The 24,807-nt window shown below is 45.1% G+C and overlaps 1 protein-coding gene across 4 annotated transcripts; it reads left to right on the top strand.

Moving 5' to 3' along the window:
• Positions 1 to 7,178: 7,178 nt before the first annotated feature.
• Positions 7,179 to 21,497, top strand: RLIM (ring finger protein, LIM domain interacting). Of its 4 annotated transcripts, none has more exons than XM_054289940.1 (4): positions 7,179 to 7,229; positions 16,351 to 16,539; positions 17,361 to 17,444; positions 18,279 to 21,497. In XM_054289940.1, exons 2-4 carry the CDS (start codon positions 16,371 to 16,373, stop codon positions 19,811 to 19,813), a joined length of 1,788 nt encoding a protein of 595 aa, XP_054145915.1. In that variant the 5' UTR covers positions 7,179 to 7,229; positions 16,351 to 16,370; the 3' UTR covers positions 19,814 to 21,497. The 4 variants fall into 4 exon arrangements, with proteins under 4 accessions (XP_054145915.1, XP_054145919.1, XP_054145917.1 ...); XM_054289942.1 differs by lacking the exon at positions 7,179 to 7,229 and adding an exon at positions 7,909 to 7,926; XM_054289943.1 differs by lacking the exon at positions 7,179 to 7,229 and adding an exon at positions 13,490 to 13,507.
• The last annotated feature ends 3,310 nt before the right edge of the window (positions 21,498 to 24,807 follow it).

Genomic DNA, 24,807 nt, shown 5'->3' with positions numbered 1-24,807 from the left:
TTTTCACTTAAAGGATTTTAACTCCAGTCTGGTTTCTCCACATAAATGAATGAAACAATAAAGCCTGCCCAGAGTCTTTGCTTCCCCTAAACAACAAGACCCAGTGGGCACCCAGCACTTTCCAAATGCCAAGGGATTGCAATAAAGCTGATGCTGCTTGATTGCATTCTCTCTCTGTAATGAGTTTAAGTTTCCCAGTGGCTGATGGTGCTCTTACAGGCCAGAGTTAAAGCAAAAGCTTGGCAATGAAATGTCTGAGGCACGTTTTGGTCGCTGTTCACAAACGCTGATGGCCCCGTGGTTGGTGCTGCTGAGGGCAGCCAGGATTCCCACTGATAATGTTAATAATGCAGAAAAAAGTGTTGAATATTGGAAGGGGGAATAGATTGGGTAAAAACAGCCTCTTCTCCTCTCTGGGAACCAAGGCAGTGTGCAGGTTGTGCTGCCTGGTTCACCCCTCCCTTTGCCCTGCCTGCAGCCACAGGGTTTCTGTATTTATCCAGAGCAAATCTAGCAGGAGCTGTTCTCATAACCTGCTCCCAATTCCTGCCTAATGAAGGCTGCTGGATTCCTCTGAATTATTGCTTGTTCAAACCAGAGTGTTTCCTTTGGAAAAAAAATGATCTCATTAAATAGTTCCAGTGATTCCTCAGTGACAGGCACTCTGGCACAACTGGCAAACTGCATGTGGATTGTTCCAGTGGACAGCTTTCCCCAGTCCTAAAAATGCACAGCAACCTGTACTGATGTCCAGCTACCAAACTACCCTCTGCCAGAGAAATCACAGATAAATCTGTGGGATAAATCTGTGGATTTATCTGCCAGAGAAATCACAGATAAATCTGTGGAATCACAGAATGGTTTGGGTTGGAAGGGACCTTAAAGATCATCCCATTCCACTCCTGCCAGGGCAGGGACACCTTCAGCCATCCCAGGTTGCTTCAAGCCCCATCCAGCCTGGCCCTGAACAATTCCAGTGATGCAGCAGCCACAGCCTCTCAGGCTGTGCCAGGGCCTCACCACCCTTTAGGGTTAAATCTGTCATGTGCCTTCCCAGAAATGCATTTAAAATGTCCCTTCACCTTTTATTTCTTAGTAAACTGTGTTCCTTGGGTGTTTCCTCACCAAGGTGTGTGTTCCAGCCCTCAAGGAAGACTTCCTGGAGCCTACACAGAGGTAATAAAACCCCTCTTGTCTTCCTTGGTGCCTGGCTTTGTGGTTCCTTGGAAGCATTAGCTCCTCTTGGCAGAGCATCTCATTAGGAGCTCATCTTCAGCTGATTATTCCTCTTCTGAGTCACTGCTTTCCATGACTTTGTCACCCACCCCTTAGTCCAGCTGCTGCTCTATTCTTAGGCTAACAACTTTACATCTGGTGGCACGAAAAACATGTTGTTTATTTAAGCTCAGCTCATTAAGTGCTCCAGATTAGGTTTGGTATTGGCGACCTGCCCCAACTTCTGTGCAGCTGCAGATCACCAGTAATGATTTAGTTTTTCTCACAGGTCAGCGATCACAGGTTAAGTGCTGAGGGGTCAAGATCGGGCAGGAAGGGAGCTCTGCTGTGTTCAGTGCTCTGCTCACAATTACACTTGGAGACCTATCAGATAGCTTTCAATCCAATTAATGTTTGTCATATTGACACATTGTTCCTCTTTCTCAATCAAAGTACAGTGAAAGACAAGATCTGGTCTCTGGCTGAAGGTTTCTTCTAACAGCTCTATTACTGTAAACTATGACATTAAGGAAAAGATCTTAGGTTAACAGGACAAAGCCTACTTTTCATAATGCTACAGCATCTCCTTGAGATGATTTATCAGCTTATTATTTAAGGTGTTATTTTTTTCTTAGGTATCCATGATAAGAGAATGCCCAGGACTATCTCCCATCACCCTTAAGGAGCCAAATGGCTGGCACAGCTCTCCTGTGGCCCTTCCCTGGCCCTGCTCCCTGTCAGGGGCCCAGTGCCCTTCCCTGTTTCCCTCCTGTGCCCAGAGCCAGGGCCCCACCCCAGCCACGCTCCGTGGGGCAGAGTCCCTGCCAGTGCCCAGTGCTGGGCAAACCTTGGCATCTGTGCTGGCAAAGCAGCTCTGGCCCCACACCCTGCCCCACCTCTGTCACCGGGGTGTCCCCAAACCCCCCCTGCCCCTCCTGACCTTTCCAGCTGTGTCCTGTGAGAGCTCAGCACAGCTGGGAGCACCAAACCCAGGGCTGGGGAGCACGGAGGAGACTCAGCTTGCTGTAAACAGGGGAAAAGGGGAAGAGTTCAGGGGTTTGAATGCTTAGAGCTGTGCACCAGCACAGGAGTGGGACTGTCCATTTGGGGACTGTCCCTTTGGAGACTGTCCACTTGGAACTGTCTTTTTGGCACTGTCCATTTGGGGATTGCCCTTTTGGGGACTGTCTCTTTGGGGACTGTCCATTTGGGGACTGTCCTTTTGGCACTGTCCAGGTAGGGACTGTCCTTTTGGGGACTGTCCCTTTGGGACTATCCCTTTGGGGGCTGTTTGGGACTGTTCCTTTGGGACTGTCCTTTCAGGGACTGTCCATTTGGGACTGTCTCTTTGGGACTCTAATTTTGGGGACTGTCCATTTGGGGACTGTCCTTTCAGGGACTGTCCCTTTGGGGATGGTTCATTAGGGATTGTCTCTTTGGGGACTGTCCTTTCAGGTACCGTCCATTTGGGGACTGTCCCTTTGGGGCTGTCCATTTGGGACTATCCATCAGGGACTATTCCTTTGGAGGCTGTTCCTTTGGGACTGTTCCTTTGGGGACTGTTCCTTCAGGACTGTCCCTGATCAGGCTGTGCCAGGACACAGGGGACAGAGCAAGGAACTGGTCAGGCTGTGCCAGGACACACATTACTCAGCTGCACCAGTGTGAATGCAGAGCAAATCGTTTGGGCGTGGCTGCTTTTGGGAGAAAGGCTGAGATTAAGACGTGACATAAATTTAATTTTTTAAGTTTTGCCATGAGAAAAGACTCAAACAGTGTTTTTCTCATACTACTAAAAGATGTTTACATCTTTTAGTATCTTAAGCAATCCTGGAAGCAAATTATTCTATAATTAAAAAAAGCTAATACTAACAAAAAAAAAGTTCATCTGGTAAGCATGGTAAGGAGTTCATCAAGATGAGGTAACTTTTCCAGTCCAGGATTTTATTCTGTCCTACCTATGGAGCTTTTGATTTCCATTTGACTATTTTAGATGAGCTTTCTTGCCTCAGGGTTTTAATAAAATCAACTTCTGCGCTTAAAACCTGGCAGAGTTGGCTTTTTCAGAATAGAAATAAAGTTCCTTCATCAGGACACAAGTTTTCTTGAATTAATACCTGCAAAGGTGAGTTTTCCAGAGAAAAAGGATCAAATCATCATTTAATTGCACATGGATATTCTTGGATGGCCTGGGATAATTTTGTCAGCCAGAAGGAAAAATAAAGCCTCACTTTTTCCCACTTGATTTTGGTTAGTTCTGGCCTGAACAGGGCTCAGGTGCAGTGACAAAGCACTCTGGTGACACGAGCAAGCACCTCCATGTTCAGTTTGTATAAATTGCCACACTCTGCTTTAACTACTTCATCTTCTGTAGCCTGAATTTTTAGGTGCAATTGGATTTATAGCACCTAACCAGGTGACAGTAAACAGCAGAGAAATCCTTTGGGATTAAGTGAATTCAGCAGAAGTTCACACCTCCTGCTTTTATCACATGTAACTTTCTGCCAGAAGCTACAGAAAGACAAAGTCAATTTAAAAAGCAAACAGCAGCCCAGCTTTAAGCCCAGGTAGCTGGAGAAAATCAGAATTCCTGCATTTACACCACCCAGCTGGCTTCATCTCCCTGCTCAGCTCCTGGCTCTGCCTCCACTTGGAGTATACAAAGATCTGAGTTTGGTGGGTCTGGTATTTTTAATTTTTTTGCTCAGGTTTAGAAGCTCCCAAGAGATTCAGATTTTCTCACCTCACTGCATTTGGATTATTACTTAGCTATACTGAGAATAAGTTATTTTAATATCTTTTTAGAAAAAAAAAAAGCCAACAATTTTTTCATCTATCACTGCATACCTAATAAGCAGTTTTTAAAACCCTGGGGAATTTAAAGCAAATTTATTTACCCTCATTGAAGGAAACGACATTAAACTTACCATGGAAAAGTGTTGCAATTCTCTTTTGCTATACACACAGTAGCAAATTGAAAACACTTAAGCAGGAATTACACCATGCTTTTGCTGTAGATTTTGGATTTTTCCCTATACTGCAAAGTTCTCTATGCAAATATATTTTCCCCTAGAAGCTTTTTGAAATATGCTGCTACACTGCTCCTAATTTTGTCAAAGCTGTTAAGGAGATGTGTGTGCACAGGTCATTAATTGTTATTAATGTCAAGTGGATCCTGAAATCCATTAAGTGGGTTTGAAAAATCAGAGCTTATTCTGTACCTGATCAACTCTGTGAGGGCATTTGCAAATAAATCCACCAAATCACACCGAGGGAGAGACTTTTCCTCAGCTGTGTGCCCTGGACCTCAGCTCCAAGTTTTTGCTGCTAAGGAAGGTGTGAATCAGCAGGATCCAGCTGCTGTCTCTGCTCCTCATGGGTGTTCATCTCCCTGCAAACTGGCAAAGTCTGCTCAGGAGTCAGAGCTCACCGACAGATGTGAAGAAGAAGGTTTTATTCCTCTGTTGCTTTGCCATTTGATGATATTCGAGACTTTTGGTAAGGTTAATCAAGTAAATATATTTTATTGAGGGGGAAAGAGACAAACAAAATGATGTGTCAGATGTCAGGAGGCTGTTCTAGGAGCATAAAACATCATCTTATCCTTCCATCCAAACAGAATATGCTTGACCTCCATTTTGCTCAATAATCCCTAATATTTTACTGCTTAGGTTACTGGTGTCTGAACAAAGGCACTTTTATCCTGCTCTGGCCTTGCCTGGTTCCAGAAAAGGTGGGGAGAAAGGCAGGATTCACTTGGATGCATGACCAGGCTGTGGCAGTGCCCTCACCTCGGATTCCCTTTGAGGTGACACTCAGGGATGTCCTGCTGCTGCGCTGATTGCCAACACTCACACTCATGGCTGCCTTATCAATCGTGGGCTCAGGCTTCCCATGATAAACTGGATCAACTGTGTGCCCATCACCCTGAATTACCCACCTTTGACAATGGAATGGATTTTTTGCCAGCTTCAAAGGTGCCTGTGAAATATAAAGGAGTGCCCACACACTCAGCCTGTTTGGGGGATACAGTTTCTCCAGCCACTGGAATTTGCAGGGGTTGGAGCACTGCCTGCATAAAACATCCATTTGTCATGGGTCAGGAGCAAGGCAACTTTTCCCAGTGACAAATATTTTGGTGCATTAAAACCAAAAAATTGCTTTGTGACATTAAATTTACTCTTAGTTTTGTTTCAGTTCTGTTTTGTTTTGTTTTTTAATTTTACTAACATTTAACAGTCAAAGCAGAGCTGTTAGGTCACGGTTTGACCCTGCAGTAAATCTAACTGTAATTTCAGCAATGATGCAAAGGACTGGTCTGATGTAAACTCACTCTTCCAACCCCAATTTACTTTTAAAATCATAAAATGTGAATATTCTGTAAGCAAGTTTTATGCTGTATTAGGTATCACTTCTCCATCACTCCAGCTCTGTGGTGTATCAGTACTCAGTTGCTTCATGTGCTGGTTATTTGAACAAAAATATACAAAAATATAATTGGGAACCTACACCTGCTCCAGATGAAAGCGGGATTCCTTCCTCTCTCCATTCCTAAGAATTTTGGCATCTTCCTTTCCTGGTCACAGGCTGTGGCAAGTAAAAGTGATGAGAAATATGCCCTGTACCTGTTCCTTCCCTCTTCTCTTGCCTGGACACTGTGGCTGCCTTTGAGTTCTCAAATCTGCTGGGGGAAATTTAAAGCGTGAATGTATAAAACCTCTTCATTTACATTAGAAGTTGGGCTTGTATTGTTGAGTAGAGACTCAACAGTTTCCACGACCTTTAAATGCAACACCCCCCTCAACTTGACAGTACTATTTTTATAAAGAACCACCAAAAGGAGAAACAAAGGTGTCTCGTGGGCTTCCTGAAATGGTGTAAATGCTCAGGAATAGGTTTTTTCTCTATGCATTGGATATTATGAAGATGACTTCCTTGCAAGACCTTCTCAAGGTATGACTTTTTGAGCATTAAAATTGGATCTTTCAAACCTCAGCTGCCCTTGATAATTTCAGCCATGAGGAGGAAAAACTACAGAAGTGCTTGACCATACATAACATGGGAAATCTGGCATTCAATTAATTAAAGCTCACGTCAGAAAACAGGAATATGTTAGTTTTCATAGGGCTGTACGTAGTACACAACACCAGGTGAGAGGGGAAACCCTGCCATAGTTAGAGGAGAAGGAACGTCCATGGTTGGATGTGAAGGAATGCCAAAGCTTGGAGAGAAAGCAATGGCTGTGTACAGAGGGGAAGGAATGCCAATGGTTAGAGATGGAGGAATGCCAATGGTTAAGAGGCAGAGGAATGTCCGTGGTTAGAGGTGGAAGAATGTCCATGGTTCGAGGTGGAGGAATGTCCATGTACAGAGGGAAAGGAATGTCCATGGTTAGAACGAAGAGTAGGGTGAACATCCGCACCGACAAACGCCAGTACTGCCAGTATTTATTTGGGTTTTTTTCGCACTGCTGGCCACCATCGACCGGGCACCGAGTCCCCTCTGCCCAGCGCGCACACACACCTGAGGCGACATGAAACAGCCCCACACTCAGGGGACTGCGGGGACACGGACCCTCCGGCTGCGCCGCACCACCGGCGGGCACCTCTGATCCCTGTGCTCTCCACATTGCCTGGGGGCTGTGAGCTGAGGAGCAGCCATAGACAGCCACAGCATCCCCGCCCCGCCCCACCCAGCCCCACCCTCAGCCCTTGCCCGCACCAAAATGGCGGCGGCCCCTGAGGGCCGGGGCCGCGCGCGCTGGGCGGGGCTGCCCTCCCGGGCCGCGCCTGCGCGGGGCCGCGCGCGCCTCCACTTCCGGCTGCCGGCGGCCGCTTCCGGCCCCCCGTTCCTTGGTAACAATGGAGCAGAAAATGGCCGCCTGAGCGGGCAGGAGGCGGCGCGGCGGCGGAGCGGCACGGGCGGAGCGCGGACAGCCGGCACCCAGCCCCGAGCGGCGCGGGCAGCGGCGCACCCACAGCCCGAGGGGCGGCGGCGGGCGGCGGCGGCGGGCGGTGAGCACCGGGGCGGGGGCGGGCTCTCAAAATGGCCCGGGGAAGGGAGAGGCCCAGGCCCGGGGGAGGCGGCGGCGGCGGCCTCCGCCCGGAGCGGGAGGCGGGAGCGGGGCCCCTCAGCCCCCGCTCGGGGCCGGCTCGGCGGGGCGCGGGAGGCTCCATCGGCGGTGCCGTGAGGGAGCGGGGGGCGGTGATGGCGGTCCGGGCGCGGGTGTGCCCGGATGGGCCGCGCTCCGTCACCCCGGGCACTGCCCCGGCCGGGCCGCCCTGATCTCCACCGGGGCCCGGAGCTGAGTGTGCGCTGCCCCCGGGGAGCCCAGGCGGGCCCGGCACCGTCCGGCTGACCGCAGGAATTGGAGGAGGCTCCTTTTGGGAGGGTGGGGGCGGGGGTGGCTGTAGCCCTGTCCTGGGCCCCGTCCGCAGTTCAGGGTCCGCTGCAGGAGCCGCAGCTCCTCATGGCCGTGGTTCAGACCGGGATTTGGGGCAAGAAGCCTTGTTGTGGAACACAGGCCAGAAGAACTCTTCCTCTCCTGCTGTGCAGAGCTCTGGATCAGCCTGTCACCTGTTCAGACCTGTGGTGTTTGCTATTCCTGTGCTGGGTTTCTCCCCAGTTCAGCACGTCATCTTTGCTCTGTCACCTTAGCTTCCTGTGCAAGCTTTTCCCTGCTCCTTTTAATGGTGTTTGTTGGCATTTAAGGTTTCTGTTTCTCTGTTTCAAAACCCTTATCAAGTCCAGCTGCACATATGTGTTTATCTGGAGTGGTCTGCTTTAATTGAGGAGCAGTATCAGGGTGTGTATAATACTGTGTGTATATATATATATATATATATATATATATATGTATATAACTTAGTGATGATCAAGGTTTGTTTATAAAATGTATTATGTGTCTTGGTTTTAGTGTGTACTAAAAGTCTGACAAAAGGTTTCACAGCAAAAAAACTTGAATTCTAAAAATAATAATAGTAATATATTGCTCTTTCTCAGGAAGGTGGAGCCTTGATACAGAGAAGCTCTTAAACAAGAATACAAACTTGACAATACCCAATAGTAGCATCACACACCACTTTTATTTTCCTCTCCATGTTGGCAGTATTGGGTAATTTCAGCTTGGAAATACTTGTCAAATGTTCAGAAGAACTTCTGACACTAATTTGTCCCTGAGTTTTAATTGCAGTGACTTGTCAAGTCTTTCTAAAGCAAATAAACAGTTGGCTGCTTCTTGGGCAGTTAATGATGTTAATTGAGGGTCAGATATTTAGTTTTGTTGTAGTGGTCACTTAGCACTTAAACTGACTCTGTTCCCTCTGCAGGTTTACCATTTTGGAATTAAAATAATGATAGCTTGGAATGATGTCTTGGGAAGGGAAAACACACCACACATTATAAAATTAAGGGTTTCTTGTTATGTTAGACCACTAAGGCACAGCAACTGCAGAGTTCCCTTCATCAGCAACTCCTTGGGTAAATGTTTCTCACTGAAATAACCACACACCAGTAGTTTTCATGCTGTAGTGGTTGCCATCTGTATCATATTTATTTTCCATATTACTGGATGAATTCCTGGACAAGAGTGTTGCAAGTGTCTGCTCTCCAGTATGTGTAGCTGAGTTTTTTTAGAGGAATGGATGACATGATCCTTAGATTGAAATGTTTTCAAAACACCTCTACATCAATACACCTGCCTTGCTTGTTCCTTTATTCCTCTTCCCTGTGGGAATGTATCAAAATTAATCCCTTGATCTTGGCAGAATCATTCCAGGTGCAGTGGAGGTGTTGTGCATTTCTTCAACAGTCATAGCATAATATAAAATAATGTTTTAACTCCATATACTTGAGTCTAAAGATTTTTAAGTCCAGCCTAATGTAGCTTAACACATTACTGGAGTGTCCTGAATTCTTTTTTGTGTAGAGAAATTCAGTTTCCATGTGTTAAAGTACTTGAATCCAGACATGATTAGTGGGTGTTTATCCAAGGTTTTGTGGTTTCATCTCAGTCTTGGTGAAAACTTATCAGCTGCTGAGCTTGCAAAAATTATTAGTGAAGGGATAAAACCAAATGTGAACATTTCCTTCTTCAAGATACTTTTATGAGAGTCTTGTGCTTCTCAAAAGCAAAACTTCTAAAGAGTGTAGCAGTGTCATAAGTTAGTCAGGAGCTTTGTGTGCTGAGTGGGGATAGCCAGGAGCATCCCAGGGGCTGGATTTGCCTTTGCACAGGTTCTGGCTGCAGGTAAGATCATAAACAGCAGCCTGTGTCTCCTTCAGACTGCTCAGGTTTGGATATACGAGGTGTTTGGTGGGAGCTTGTGGCTGCTGTGCAGTGTTGGGGCTCAGCTTTGGCTCAGGGAGGTCTGCAGGGTTGGATGGTCCTGTAAAACCACCTGATGGTCATGGAACAGAGGAAAAACCAGCACGTATTTTATCTTAGTTCAGTATTTAAAATCATCTTGTGCTCAGAGCACTCTGGGTTTTGATGTGCAAGGTGTCTGTGCACATAGTCCTGTTAGAATGCTGGGGCTGCCCTGCCTTGGGGTGGCATCAGAAATGCAATTCTCATGGTGCAGATGCCCGTTGCAATTCAGATAAATTTGCCTTCATTTTCTTTCCCACTTCTGTATTTGTGGGGCTGCGGGTACCGGCGGGAGCAGGAACGCACGCATCGGAATTCCTCTGTGGCTTGTGGCTGCACTGATTCTCTGCTTGTTGCTCTTTCACTGCTGGCAGGGCCTGCATTAGCAGCACTAGTGTGGAGACAGCAACATTCTGCAGTGAATTTAAAGATGGCTTTTTCTTTTTTAGTTTAAAGTCAGTGAGTGTTGATTGGCTTGGTGTTTTCGCTAACCACAGCTTGTGTTTCTTCAGGAATCAAAACTCTGCTTGTCCTTGGATATCAATCCTGTCTCTCAGGGTCAGTGCTGGTTACTTGTGTGCAGCTTTACTTCTTTTGAGTTCTGAGTGGACCTTCTGCTGCTGACCCAGCAGGAAGCTCGTTTCTGGGCAAAAAGAGCATCATTTCATGAGCTGCAGTGCTGGAAACGTGCTGCACCTCATAGACACCAAGCTTTCTCTTCTCTGCTATCTGAATTTGATGGCAGAGGCAGTGTTATCTTAATTTTATTTTCCACTTGTATGTGAGAAGTGTTGTTTTAGTAAGTGCAGATGATAAAAGGCAAAGCCCAGCATTTTGGCAGTTGTTACTGCATTTTATTTTCAGAGCTCCATCTTGGTTCCACATGCTCTCAGTGTTCTGGAATTGCTAAGCTCTGCCCTGATTTCCTCACTTCTTTCTGACTTATCAGGAGCTGTGAGTGTTTCTCTTCTTTATCTCAGCAGTTGGTTCAGCTGAAGTGTTTTTGCTCTCTGGTCTGTTGGGTGTTTTTTTACTCTGTGGAACTTTCTGCCACTGTTGTGCAAAAGTATTCATTTGCTTTGTGTTGTTTGAAATGTATGTTCAGAATGACATCTTGTTTGAGGGCCTTTGCTTTGAAACACACTGGGGTAGTGAAAAAGCTGAATCAATGTTTAACACTCCTTGTTAAAGTGGCATTTAAATTTTACTGCACTTTTCACAGAACACTTCCATAGAATACAAAACTTTCTTCCAGCTTTGCAAGAGTGGTGCATGTTTCATGATAACTTTTGAGTTAAAGAGGACATAGGGAGAGGACATTCTTTATTTTAAAACTTAAGGTAGGTTTATTAAAAAGCTAATAAGAACCTAAATCTGCTGTTCATCAGAGTGGTAATAAAAAACCACAATAGTAGGGGGAAAAAAAATCCCAAAATTCATGATGCCACTTTGAAAACTGGAAAAGTTTGTTCCTTTTTCCTGTTTCCAAGATGGAGATGAGTGTATTGGACCTGTGGTATCAAAGCCTTTGGTGTGATCACAAAAGGAAGCTTTGCACCTGCACAAAAAGAGAAAGCCAAACAAACTTGACATAATGAAGCTCCATGTATAATGCAAATAGATAACTTCCATTTCACTGTCTTAGGGTGTCTTTTTCCTTTAATGATGGGATTCACTGACAGTTTTTGCTTCTGCTTTTGAGCTTGCAGACTTTAGTGATGAAATATTTAAGATGAAAATGTAGTTTCTGTTATGCCTTACTTCCAGCTAGTTTAGAGCATGGAGAAATTGGATACTGACTGGCATGGAAACTGTTTTTCAACTTTGAATTCTTCTAGGAAAATGAGGTGGAGTGGGTTGGATGAGTGCTGTGTGTGAAGTGGGTTCAGTTTGTGCTCGAAGGAGCTGGGCTAAGAGCACTGCCTGTTCTAGCTGCTGTTCCTGTGTCATTTGAGACATGGAACTGGAGCGAGCCTGGCTGGGCACGGCAGCGCTGCTGAAGTCACAGTTCGTGGAAAGCTTGGACACGCAGCTGTGCTCTGCTTCTGTGCAGTTGAAGTGTCTGTGGCATGTTCCTGCAGCCTGGGCAGGGAAACAGCCTCTAAGGACACAAAGCAAACAAGTCAGAGCTTCTGGCTTCCCTCCTGAGTCACCCCTTCAGTGCAAGGTTAGATCAGCTCTGTAGACTGCAAGCGAGGTGCTCTGCCGGTTGGAGTGGCTAATTAAGATGAGGGTATGAATCATAAATGAGAAGTTGGCCTTCTGCTGAGGACATCTCTGGAACACCCACACTGCCATCCTCTTTTTTGTTTATCCAGAGGTATTAACTGTGTTGCTGGGACGTGAGGTAACTCAGGAAACATTCCTGCCACACAGGGCACGAGAGAGTCTCAGGTGAGGTTGAAATACCGGTATCACTGACATGGGGGAGTTCTGGAGGAGCTTCTTCTTGCACACCTGACTCATGAGCAGCTGGGTTGTTTCTTCAGTGTAATTAAATTCCATGCCTTGTCCTGTAAAAATTTGAGGATTGCTTTATAAATCTAATGAAAATTTTAATTTTAAGGTGTCGCTTTTTCATTTAACCCTGCCAATTAGTGATTTCAGGGTTTGTCAGATTTTCTGAGTTCTGCCAGTTGCTTTGATGAGAGCTCTAATGTTTCATGGGATTTCTTTTAAATGTAAAAAAACCTAGGAATGCAGGGTAAAGTAGTGTCTTGGTGTTCAATTCAGGTAACTAATGTCAGGAGATATTAGATATTATTGAAGGAGGAGGAACTAGAGATTTATTGCTGTGTGTTATGGTCCATTAATGCTTTTTCTGGGAAGAATCCTGTAGCCCACAAGTGCAGTGCAATATGGAGATAGCCTGTGTTGCTGTTGAAGGTAAATGGGTGACACACACATGTTATCCCTGCTTGCTGTCCCACTAGATTTGAGGCAGTAGCACATTCCTGACTGGATTTAGTTTACAAACAACCTGGCATGAAAAAAACCAAAATATTTCTTACGCTGTAAGAATGATAACTTTGTGTTATTCAGGGAATATCCAGTACTCTTAAATTGTCCCTATCAAACAACCCACAGTATTGCTTCCTCTTGAATTAGAAGAATGTAACAAACAATAGCTTTTGTGGGCTTACTGCAGTCTGGAGCAGCAGTGGGGAGACAGGCAGTCATTTGTGCTTGGAAATCTCTGAGGCTGTTGAAGCATAACTGCAGGGAAGATACTTTTCTGATTTGTGGCAGGATGGGAACACCAATTAAGAATTCACTGTAGTTACTCTTGTCTGGATATTCAAGCTGCTGAAGAATTTTTGGTTTTTTTTCCAGGAGAAAATTGTTTATCCTGTCTCTGATTCTGTTGCTCTGTGCAGTCCTTAGAGGGTCACCTCCTCACTTCCCTGTAAGGAGATTTTCATACCTGGCTATCTCAGCTGAAGTTGGCAATAACCAGCTGGTCTGAACTTCCTGCTCACAGCTGTGACCTTCCCCACCCTGTGTCAACTCAGTGCTGACAAGGAGGGACACTGAAGGAGGAAATTCTGAATCTTTCAGCTTGGATAAGAACAAAGCCTTACACTGGAAGAAAGAAAAGCAGAGTTGAACTGCACTTGCTTATTAGATAGCCAAATGTTGGTTATTTTGTTGTACACCTGTTGGTTTTCCCTCATCAGGCTTCCCTGTATTACTGGCTTCCTTCAGCCAGTCTTAATTGCCTGCAGGGTGTGAGCTGAGAGCAGCATCCTCAGGGGCAGAATTTCAAGTTCTTTCTGCCTCTGTGTGCAGGGCCATGGTAACTCCCACCCTGGAAATCCTGCTGTCCAGCCACATGGGCTCTGTGGAGCTGTGCTGAGGCAGGAGCAGCCTAAACATTCCAGTAGGTTCAGTGTGGCCATGGAGAGCTCTGCAGCAGCCTGGGAGGTGAGGCTTGTGTTGGACAATGTGCACAATGAGCTGAGGGCACAGGGAGGAGACAGAAAGCAGCAGAAGCCTTGGGATAGACATCCTGGTTTTCATCTGCTGGTTTTAATATCAGAGCTCTGCTTTGAAGTGTGTCATCCCATTTGCTGTCTGCAGTCACGTAGGGAGAATGTGTTGTTGCTGCTGTGGTTCTGTGCCATCTGTATTTCCATCAGTGTAAACACCCCAGAGAGATGCACAGCATTTCTGGGATCCTGAAATCGGGTACAGGGGCCTGGTGTAACCTGTGAGTAGCTTGCAATAGGAAAACACAGCAATTTGTCACTGGCAGAAAAGTCCTTGTGTAAATTAAATTCTTCATTCATCCCAACTCTATTCAGCCTTGACCATTAGCTGATTTTATGGTTTAAGAGGGAAGATAAGAGATGAAGGAGGAGAAAAGAGGAGCAAACCTGACAATTAGTAGTACTGACTTATCCCAAACATTTCCTAAAGAATCACCCACTGAACTGTACATCAGCCTGTTGGTGAAGAAGAGATTTTAAATTCCCCCCTCTTTTGACTTGTTTTGACTCTCCCTTTTTCCCTGACCAAGAATGGTGCACGTTCATTTTCTGAAATGGAATAGGCAAATATGTGTGAATCACGTAGGCATAAGGTAGCCAAGGTGCAAGCATTTTCAGTTAAAAGGAAAGTAGTAAATAAGTAGTAAACAAATGTTATGTTTTGTATGTGTAGTGCATCTTCCTGTTCTAGGAGTTGTTGAAGAATTGGTCTAATGCTTATGAAGGTGTTAATATTACCATCTTTCTGAAGACATTCCACGTGGTTCCAGGTTTGATGTGTATTCCCAAAGAACTGATGCATTTCAAGGTTTTATTTTGAATGCAAGTCTCTCATTCTGCTTGAGACTTTTATTCAGATATTACCAGAACCAGTGAGAGCTGCTTTTAAAAGTATCTTCTCCAGCGTGTCTTTAAATAATGGTGCTTGAAGTAATAATTCTGCTGCAGAAAGCTTGTAAAAAAAGTTGTGTTCTCACTAGAAATAAGTGCCTGGCATGTGAAGGGCACAGGGATTTCCTAAGCGAGCCGGGTCAGAGCTGAACACACCTGCAGAAAGTATTGCTCAACTGTCCTGTGAACGGGGTCATTTATCGGTGTTTAACAGCACGTCACAGCACACCACACTCGCATGTCACATGCCAGTCTGCAGTCTTCAGATTGCTCCAGGGATTTAGAAATGCAGAGAAAGCTGATAGGCTCCCATCTGACTCAGGAGTGACTCTGGGAATTGCTGCTGCTTCCTGACTCCTGAAAAAAGGGTGTAACAGCTTTGGTAAAGTGGCAGAAATTCACAGACCCAAACAGCACCGGTAGCCCTGAGTGGCAATAAGTTAATATCACTGACTTAAATTCAGGTTCTGCTGCTTTAGAATTGAAGACAAAGAGGGTCAGAACAACACTTTCATAATTTTCAAGTCTGCAATAATGGATGTCTTATCCTGTGGAATTTTTCTGGTGCTGCACACCGAGGTGATTGGTGCACTTTAATTTTCACCGTAGCAGCTGAAATAAAGTGCCCATGGAGATCCTGCAGTGCTGCTCTTCTGGAGAAGCACTAATGTAAACTGTGGGCAGTCTTGACTTGACAGCTGTGCTGACAAACCAAAAAAAGATGCTTTTTGCACTAGACAGATGTCTAAGTGTTGGAAATTTTCCAGTGAGAAGCAGAAAAGCTTTATTCTTCCAGTATTTCCATGTCACTTGAAGTATGGTTTAAATGAAAGGAATGTTTTCTGATGGGGAATGTTATTGCAGAGCTTTTTAGCATGCAGAGGATTAGCTTCTTAATCACCTCTGAGTAACTAGATTCTACCAGTTGTACAGGAAAATTCTTGGTGCTGTGAGTAGTGAGGCAGAGTGATCAAGGAAAGTGGTTATTTTATCTTCATTTGATGCATTTGCATGGCACAGCCAGTGCCAGAGTGTCTCCTGCATTTGCATTGTTCTTTACAATATTTATCAGATACAGACACAGCATTAATCGATTATTTTCCTTGAAAGAGAGATGTTGTCAAGTATTTCATCCAAATGAAAAACAATATGAGAAGGTTATATTTTAAAATATGCAGCCTGGAAGACAGCTCTTCAAAGCAGTAGTGTAGCTGGTATATGCTGGAGTTTTGTCTTGGAAATTTGCTCATCAGCATCAGTAGTTCAGTAAAAGCTGAAACTTGAAAGCAAATTCCTCCCTTGATGTAAAACTATAAAGCTGATTTTGTTTTTTGAGGGAATGAGAACCTGTCCCCTTTTTTTTTGTACACAGGGTTCAACAGCATCTTCTTTATTTGAGTTGTTCATACCCACTTCATTCTGTTAAAATTCACTAGTATGGTGAAGAGGATGTTTCTGTAGCAGGCAGGAAAAGGCAGGGAACACCTAATCCTGTGCTCAGAGAGCACAATCAAGGATGGCTTATGCCTTGTACTACACTTCTGTAAGGCTGCTTGGAGAGGCAGTTGTGATATCAGGAATATTTTATGCAGAAAGCAGATAATCACGGTCACTTACTACGTGAATTCAAAGATGGGCTCTAAGGCTTATGGCAGATGATATTCTGGGTTCATCTTGCTGCTTTGATGAGTATTTGGGCATCAGTTTTGTTTGCACTTCTTGAGGAGGTTCATGCTTTGTTTTTGATCCTTGTGGTGATGAACCTGATCCTAACTAAAACTTCATTAACAGTTTAACCTGTACTTCACTCTTATACTGGACTCACATGCATAAATTCCATGCTGTATTTCACTGCTCTCATGAAGGCTTTGTTCTCTCCTTTTTTAGGTACTCTTCTACTCATCAAGATGGAAAGCTCAGATTCTGGTGATAAAGGAAGTATTGATCAGTCAGAAGCCCAACGTCAGAGCCAGCTGGATCGGTTAGACCGAGAGGAAGCTTTCTATCAGTTTGTGAACAACCTGAGTGAAGAGGACTACAGGCTTATGAGAGATAACAATTTGCTAGGAACACCAGGTAGGTAATGCTTGGCTATGTCCATCCTGCTAGACTTGCTTGTAGGAAATTTGTGTCATTTTCTGTTCCCTGAAGCCCTTTCACCCGTCTGTGTGTGCAGCTGTGTTCCGTGGTAGGAAGTAGCTTCTGGCTAATTTGTGCACATTCAAATTCAAGTGGTCCCTTGACTTGTGGAGACATAGGATGGTGTGGATTCATCAGATACAAAAGTCTGGTGTTTGCACAACTTGGCAGGAACACCCAGATTTGACCCAGTTCCAGTTATGAACCATTAGATGGACAAAAAGTCTCCTTTAAGCCTCTGTGTGCAGACTTTGTGCAGGTGAGGTTTGGAGTTTGTAACCAGGGTAAGTAGTCTGCTATGAGATTCTGCATGGACATTTTGATGTCAGCTCCCAATCAACATGCTAAACTTCCTCTTCATAGGTTGATACCTAATTCAAATAATGACTCAAGTTATTTAAACCTTCTGTTCCTGCTCGTGGAAGTGTTAACCTCAAATATTTCATGCTGGACACCCTAACGGGTGTAGGATGACAAAAATTGCTGCTCAGCTGTCAAGGTCACAGAACCAGAGAGCACATCTCTCTTGAATAGGATGGAACTGTTGGGTATTTCAGCTTCAGGAAAACTTACTTGGGACAGCAGTGCTAAAGTGTCTGAACTTCCCCTTAGCACTGTGCTTGGCAGTGCCATTATGGCAGGAATTAATTAGACAGAACACAAGCAGTGGCTTGTACCTTCTTTAGAAGCTTTTGATAATGCTTGCCATACATATATGATTTGGAAATATTTTTGGAAAATTTTGCTTATTTTCTAAGGTGAAATTACTGAAGAAGAGTTGCTGAGAAGGCTACACCAAGTTAAAGAAGGTCCGCCACAGCAAAACAGTGATGAGAATAGAGGTATATACAGTATTTGTGAAAACTCTTAACTTTAGCACCCCATACGGACCTTAACTTGAGTGCAGGAGTGGAACAAGTTAAGCCTAGGCAGGTGCAAGGTGAGCTTTGGTTCAAAACTCAGTGAACCTTATGTCTGATATCTGCTGCAGAGGTCAGTTTGGGACAGATTTCATTCATAACACATCTCTTACTTCTATCAAAATAAAGTTTTGCTTAGGTTTATTTCTTTTTTTTTTTAAATTTCATTTTTTTTAAGATTGCCTTTCTGTCTGCTCCCTTCTGGGATGCTTTTTGGCAATTCCTCTTTTTTAATTCTTCCCTTCCAAAGATGCTGCATTGCTTTTGTTTTCACCCTTCTGTAGTGGTTGGTGGGAGATGCTCAGACCTGAGCACTGGGGTTCATTCTTCGGTGAGACAGATTTGCTATAAAGCTCTGCAGGTGAAGGTTCAGGACAACCTTAATTCTCTGTTTCACAGTCAATTGATCACTTAATTGTTTGGAAAGGAAAACACAGAATATTGATGTGTTATGTCACCTGACATGTGACTTTCCATTTACTTATGATAGAAAATACATGTTCTTTTGATGACTTGTTTGCTCTGTGATGGCTGCAGCCTATCTGTGCATATTAGAGCAATGTCCACTCCTGCTCCCTTATAAGAGCTCTGGTAGTTACAGAATTGTCACACTGCCTGTGAAACCACAGTAGCACTCGGTAGGATTCAGCACTTCTAAATTGTCACTTGTTAAGCTAAGCAATTATGTTCTTGGAAAAGATGGCTCCAAAATTAGCTCAGTACTCTAATTTTGGTAGTTCCCTGTCTTTTTCACAGGTGCAGAGTCCGCAGAAGATGTTTCAAATGGAGATTCTATAATAGACTGGCTTAATTCAGTCCGACAGACTGGAAATACGACACGGAGCGGGCAGCGAGGAAACCAGTCCTGGAGAGCAGTGAGCCGGACTAACCCAAATAGCGGCGACTTCAGATTCAGTTTGGAAATAAATGTCAACCGTAATAATGGGAGCATGAATCCAGAAACTGAGAATGAGCCATCTGTAGAGCCTTCCAATGGGGAGGATTTGGAAAACAGCCAAAGTGACTCTGAAATTCCAAGGTCTGAATCACCATCTGTAAGGCAGCCTGGATCAGAAAGGAGCAGTGCGGAGGAGCTGACAGCTGAGGAGGCTTCCCCTCCTAGAGGGCAGAGGAGAGCCAGGAGTAGGAGTCCAGAGCAGCGGCGGACGCGGGCTAGGACTGATAGAAGTAGGTCACCTATTAATGCAGCGAGCGAGGCCCCTCGCAGGTCTCATCACAACACATCATCTCAAACACTTGACCACTCCTCAGCGGGCGAGGCCGAGGGCAGCTCTAGAACCAGGCAGCACGTGACGTTAAGGCAGCACACAGTGGGGACTGAGGTGCCAAGTGAAAATGCAGTTCTGTTTGCCCCCCCTGAGACGAGGCCCGCTCCTCAAGCAGCGGGTTCTTCAGAAAGCACCGGCGCCAGCGAGTCCACGGCTCCTGGGCAGAGGCCTCCCACCATAGTGCTGGACCTGCAGGTGAGAAGAGTTCGCCCGGGCGAGTACCGGCAGAGGGACAGCATCGCCAACAGGACCCGCTCGCGCTCCCAGACCCCCAACAACACGGTCACCTACGAGAGCGAGCGCGGCGGCTTCCGGCGCACCTTCTCCCGCTCGGAGCGCGCCGGCGTGAGAACTTACGTCAGCACCATCAGGATCCCCATCCGCAGGATCCTGAACACGGGCCTGAGCGAGACCACGTCGGTCGCCATCCAGACCATGCTGAGGCAGATCATGACGGGCTTCGGGGAGCTCAGCTACTTCATGTACAGCGATAACGATGCAGATTCCGGCGGGTCGGCTCCCTTTCACAACGTGGAGACTGCCGAGCCGCAGAGCGGAGGCGGGGGCGCCTCGGGCAATGAGAATGCAGATGTCAGCTCGGGGGAGGTGTACGAGGGTGGGCACGAGGCCAGCTCCACATCTGGCGCCAGGCGGGAAGGCCGCAATATGAGGGGATCGGTCACTTTTGAAGAAAGCGGTTCTCTACCATTCCTTAGCCTTGCACAGTTTTTCTTACTCAACGAAGATGACGATGACCAACCCAGAGGACTCACCAAAGAACAAATTGACAACCTAGCCATGAGGAATTTTGGTGAGAGCGACGCTCTGAAAACCTGCAGCGTGTGCATCACCGAGTACACGGAGGGCAACAAGCTCCGCAAGCTGCCGTGCTCGCACGAGTACCACGTGCACTGCATCGACCGCTGGCTGTCCGAGAACTCCACCTGCCCCATCTGCCGCAGGGCAGTGCTGGCCTCTGGGAACAGGGAGAGCGTGGTCTGAGGCAGAGCTGAGTGATGGCCAGGCAGCCGGTGTGATAGTGATGGGCAAAGAAGTCACTTCCTTTATGACCACTTTTTGAGTGGTACCTCAGTGTATAGTAATGACTCGGAGTGAATCTTCCCTCATTGAAAGCATTTTCTCTGGATTCAAGATTTGGGAATTGGAAAATTTCTTTAATTAGATTTTTCGAGTTCTAGTCGGTTTGGGTGTTCAATTTCACTTGTCCAAAGACATCTCCCCACTTCAAAGTATTTTTTTCTTTGTGAAGATATTAAGTTCTTTCTCCTTCCCAGCCCAATAAACAGTTTTTCCTCAAGATTGTGCTTCTGAGGAGTTATTTGAGAAGTTATCCCAGCTCAGTGTCCATGAGTCATAGAGGAGTTTTTGCAAGAAATCCAACTCTCTGAAAAAATAATATTAATTTAATTGCACATTTGAACATACTTTTAATTTTCCTCCTGGGTTAATATTGGACATGTCTGTGTAAATAACACTAATGTTAGCCCTTTCCCCATCACTATGGCACGCTGTAGGATGAGCTGTTAGCGTAATTGGGATATTTATCTTGTTGTGGAAATATAAGAATTGCCTATGCTTGTTTAAATAAAGGAAAAAAAAATCTGTTTTAAAATTGTAAAGCTTTTTTGTAGAAGCTCAGTACTTTTCCAATGCACTGTTGTACTAACGCATTAAGAATTAAAATTGTACCATGCTTAGAAATCAAGAACGCTTTTCATACAACCCCCACTACACAGAGAGCAAACTGAACACAAGAGAGCTGCTTTTGTGACTGTGTACCTGTCAAGAGCAGTGCATATCTGTACTATTTATGTGAACAGCTACTGTAACATAAAAACAGTTGGATTAGACATTTAATTGCATTTTAAAAACCGGAAATTAAATGTTATAGTTGCAGTGTTTTGGCTCAGTAATGCCACCAAAAAAAAAAACGATGATAAAAATTAGAAACTGTTCTAATGGCTGGTTATTTCTTGGTATGGTTGCAAATATGGAATAATACAAACCTGTGTGTACTGCCTTGTTCACTGAGGTTTGTGCCCAATTTTTCTATCAGCTTTTCCTCTCAATTTTTGAGGCAGTGTTGTAACTTCATCAAACAAGTATGGACAGGTTGGTTTTTAGTTCTTCACAAGGTTCAGCTGTACTGGTAACCTCTGGATGTGTTGAGTGGTCTGGTGTTGGTAGCCTGTGGTGCAGGTGCCTCAGGGAATAACTGGAAAGCACATCATTAGTATTGGGTTACATTTGAAAATGAGTGCACTTAAATGTGTAGGAGATTCTTGACACTAACAGTAAAAACCCAACAAGCTCTTTATATTCCTATTGGACAGAATGAAAATTAATTTACTTTTAAAATTATGTACATGACGTGTTGCAGTTGAGAATTGGAGAATGTGCCTCAACTCTCATCGGAGTGTGTGTGGGGAAGCATCCTTCACCCTCACTGACCCCTTCTTTGTTTTATTCTCCAAGGTTTTGGGTTTTTCCTGGCTTGCATGTGCAGTGGGAGAGTGATTTTTATTTATTTCCACTCCAGGGCAGTAGTGCTGAAGGGATATGAGCTGCTCTTGCTGGCTGGATGGGAAATGTTGCTTGTTCCTCAGATGACAAAACCAAAGCTGGCCTATCTCTTTTTTCCTAACTAAAACACATTTTTGGTGTTTTAAAGGAAAACACCAAAAACCTTATGGTGGGTGCATAAACTATAATCGCTGCTCTAAGCCATTTTAACATCTCATCAGCTAGTTCAGGATTCCATAGCATCCCAAAATTCTGTGGGTTTTTTTTTTCTCCATGTACATTTTGTGCTGTTTCAGTGGGAAGCCCTGAGTGGCTGTTGAGCTCTTTCCTCCTGGTGGGACACACCATCATGGCAGAGGGGCACCAGGGTTCCTCGGGAACAGAACAATCAGTCAGCTCACAGGTTTGGCTTTTTCCTTGGATGCACATCACTGTAAAGTTGGAGTTGGCTGTTGATTCTGGGTGCTGGTTTCTCTGTGCCAAATTTTCACAGCAAAATAACACTTCTGAATTTCACAGAGCAAATACTCGCTCTCTGTTGCAGTTTCCAGACTTATAGAGCATAGAATTAGAAGGGGAAAAAAACCCCCTCTCTACATGAGTACTGTGTTAGATGTTGGAAGTCAGAGATGTTCATCTCAGAGCAGAGCTGGTAACCACCAGGAAGGGAGCACATTTTCCCAAGCCCACACAAAGCATGGCTGTGGTACCTGTCACCCCACCTTCTCCATGAATTTCCACCCTGGTAAAACTGCCCCAAAACAACAGTTTTGTTACAGCTTATGGCATGTCTTAACATTTTATCTTTCTGTAACAAGAGCAACTAATAAAATATTGGAGGTTTCCCAAACGGTACCAAGAACAAATAATTTAATCTCAGTTTAAGAGATGTTGATGGTTCTCTGTGGTTTCTCTGCCTTTCACTGCACTAAGTGTGCTAAAGGGGCTGGGGGCTCATTGTCTGCAGCAAAAACTTCTTTCTGTAACTCAGTTAATTAGGGTAATTAAATTTCTATTTATCTAAATTTAGATTGGAGTTAGGAAAAGCCAATATTAACATTTCAGTTGCTTACAAAATGTGAAACACTTTCATAATTAGACTAATTTACATTTCATGAATTATTTTGATAGCGAGCATGTGTATTTAGCTCTTCCCTTAGTATTTTTTTATATTACTGGAGGGACTCAGCATTTTCACTCGTGCCTGGAGGGGTGTGAAGGGTTACAAGGGCGAGTTTTGGCACGTATTAGGGCTGATCTGTAGGAACGGTGGATTGGGGGAGGCAGAGCCGTGTGCGCTGTGGGCTGGGTCACAGTGCCACCGTGTGGGACCTGCCTTCAGCACCAGCGGCATTCCTTGCAGGATCTGCAGCTTTATCTTGGTTCCGAAGGATTCTCCTTGCCATTTCGACATGGGGTGTTTTCCCAAATGGCCACACTCCTGCTGGGAATCCCTGGTGCGTGAGCTTCGTTCCTTTCTGACAGGACAGACCCCTACCCACAGCAATGGCAGCGGTCACCCGGCCAAAGCCTTGTGGCAAACACAGTTTTAATAATTATATTCGTTACGAGTTGCTGTTAGTTCATATTTTAATTCACGTTGTGAACAAACACACACTTGTGGGTGCTCACCTTAATTTTTTTGGGACGGGGGGAGCTTTATCTGTGAAAAGTCTGAATTCCTGGTGCTGATTGGATTTCCCTTTCACGTGCATATTTTTCCTTCGGACAAGTTGGGTTTTTTGCAGAGAACTTGGGAGCAGTTGAGTTGTTTTAAAAACAGTTTGATTGTGTAGGTACTTCGTGCATAGAAATCAGGGAATTTGAAGGGCCTTTTGTAGGAAGCAGCTGCAGGACATGACACCCACCCTAATTGTCCATTGTGTCGAAGGGTTTCCCACCAGAGCTGGCACAATGGCCCATAATGAGTGTCATCCCAGTTTCCTGTCACTTGTCTGGGTTATGCAAATGTGGGACTCCAAGGGCCCCTTTCCCGATGGATCCACGGTGGATAAAGAGTTGTCCCCACAAGCCGGTGGTCTCACCACCATGAGGGGATGGATGATGCAGGGTGAGGAGAGGTGCACGTAGGGCTGAGGGGGTTCTGAACCTCCACACCACCGCAGGAGCCTCCATCCCTCATTGTCACCCCTCATTTGGGGTCGCTGTGTCCAGGGAGGCTCTGTCCTGCTCTGGGAAGGGCTCTGGGGAGCCCAGGAGCAGCCTGGCTATGGAAATGTCTGCCTGCTCCTCTGCCTTCTCCCAGGAGGAGGAGCTTTGCATGAAGCTTGGCTTGGAGCCACACGGAGGGAATTTATAACAACTTCAGAAATATTTCCAGCCCTTACGTACAGTAGGCTTTTTGTTTATCCTCGATTAGGGGGGCAAGCAGGAGGCTGAAGAGACACAATTAATGGTAACGTACCCAAAGTACAAATAAGTGGTGGTGTGTTCAAAAAAAGAGGTTTGCATCTGTTATACCAGGGCTTCCCAACCTCTCAGATCGACTGTATCTCTTTTGTCATATGAGGAAACATAACATGGGATTTATTTGATTTATATCTGGTTTTATTCCCTTTAGCTAGAATATTTGAGCCCCTTTCTGAATTTCATTCTGCTGGGAAGGCTGTTGGTTGGGAAGCCCTGAATTTCACTGTGAATGTAACACTTTTCTTTATTATTTTTTACTTTTTTTTTCTTTTAACAGTGCTTTACATTTGTTTATACTAGACTTGTTTAATACAAACTGGTACTCAGAGGTTGTTGGACACAGTTTGACCAGGTTTGCCAGCTAACACTTAGGAGGAGTTTGTTCCCTATGTAAGGTGTTATAATGCAAATTTAAATAGACTCAATAAAATGCATGAAGTGTTCATTTTGTGCTGGATCATCACTCCTTGGGTTTATTCTTACGGTGGGAATGCACTGGAGCACACAGTGGTAGATGTGGCAGGAATTTGTTTCCTCCATACATCTTTCCCCTTGAGGTAGGAAGGAGCTGGAATGGTACAGAATTAACTCCTCAGAAGAATTTATTGCATTAGGACATAAAACCAAAGAAATAAATACCTCTGTGTCCCAGACTTTGTCAATCTGGCAGTGGATAATGTAGGATATAAATGCAGCATCTCCAGGTTGTCTCCCAAGGAGAAGCTGGACCCCATGCAGGGCTGGCAGGGCTGAGTCTCTGCAAATGCAGCCAGGATTCAGGGAGAGTCTCACATCTGGCTTAATGCTCTGTCCTAAAATTAGCAGCTGAGGTATGTGCACTTAGTGGAGTGGGAAGGAAGTTTTTTAGGGTGTGGGAAGCTGTATTTATTATCTGTGCTTCCCCCACCTCAATCCCATTCCTTGGGTAGGAAGTGGGAGCTGCTCTCCGAGAGCAGTGTGATGGAATTGGTGCAGAAGGGGACAGGGAGGTGCTGTGTCCCTGAAAAAGGGATTGGCACCCA

This window comes from Melozone crissalis, unplaced genomic scaffold (genome assembly GCF_028551555.1).
Source record: "Melozone crissalis strain CALT ecotype California unplaced genomic scaffold, PUWL_Pcris_2 ptg000068l_1, whole genome shotgun sequence".
Classification (NCBI taxonomy): domain Eukaryota; kingdom Metazoa; phylum Chordata; class Aves; order Passeriformes; family Passerellidae; genus Melozone; species Melozone crissalis.
This window is presented reverse-complemented; position numbering and strand designations above follow the sequence as displayed.

Excerpts from the sequence above, each read along its gene's own strand:
- RLIM (XM_054289940.1), top strand. The coding sequence starts at position 16,371 with ATGGAAAGCTCAGATTCTGGTGATAAAGGAAGTATTGATCAGTCAGAA. Across the intron at positions 16,540-17,360 it reads CAATTTGCTAGGAACACCAG|GTGAAATTACTGAAGAAGAG; the intron begins GTAGGTAATGCT and ends TTATTTTCTAAG. Across the intron at positions 17,445-18,278 it reads AAACAGTGATGAGAATAGAG|GTGCAGAGTCCGCAGAAGAT; the intron begins GTATATACAGTA and ends TCTTTTTCACAG.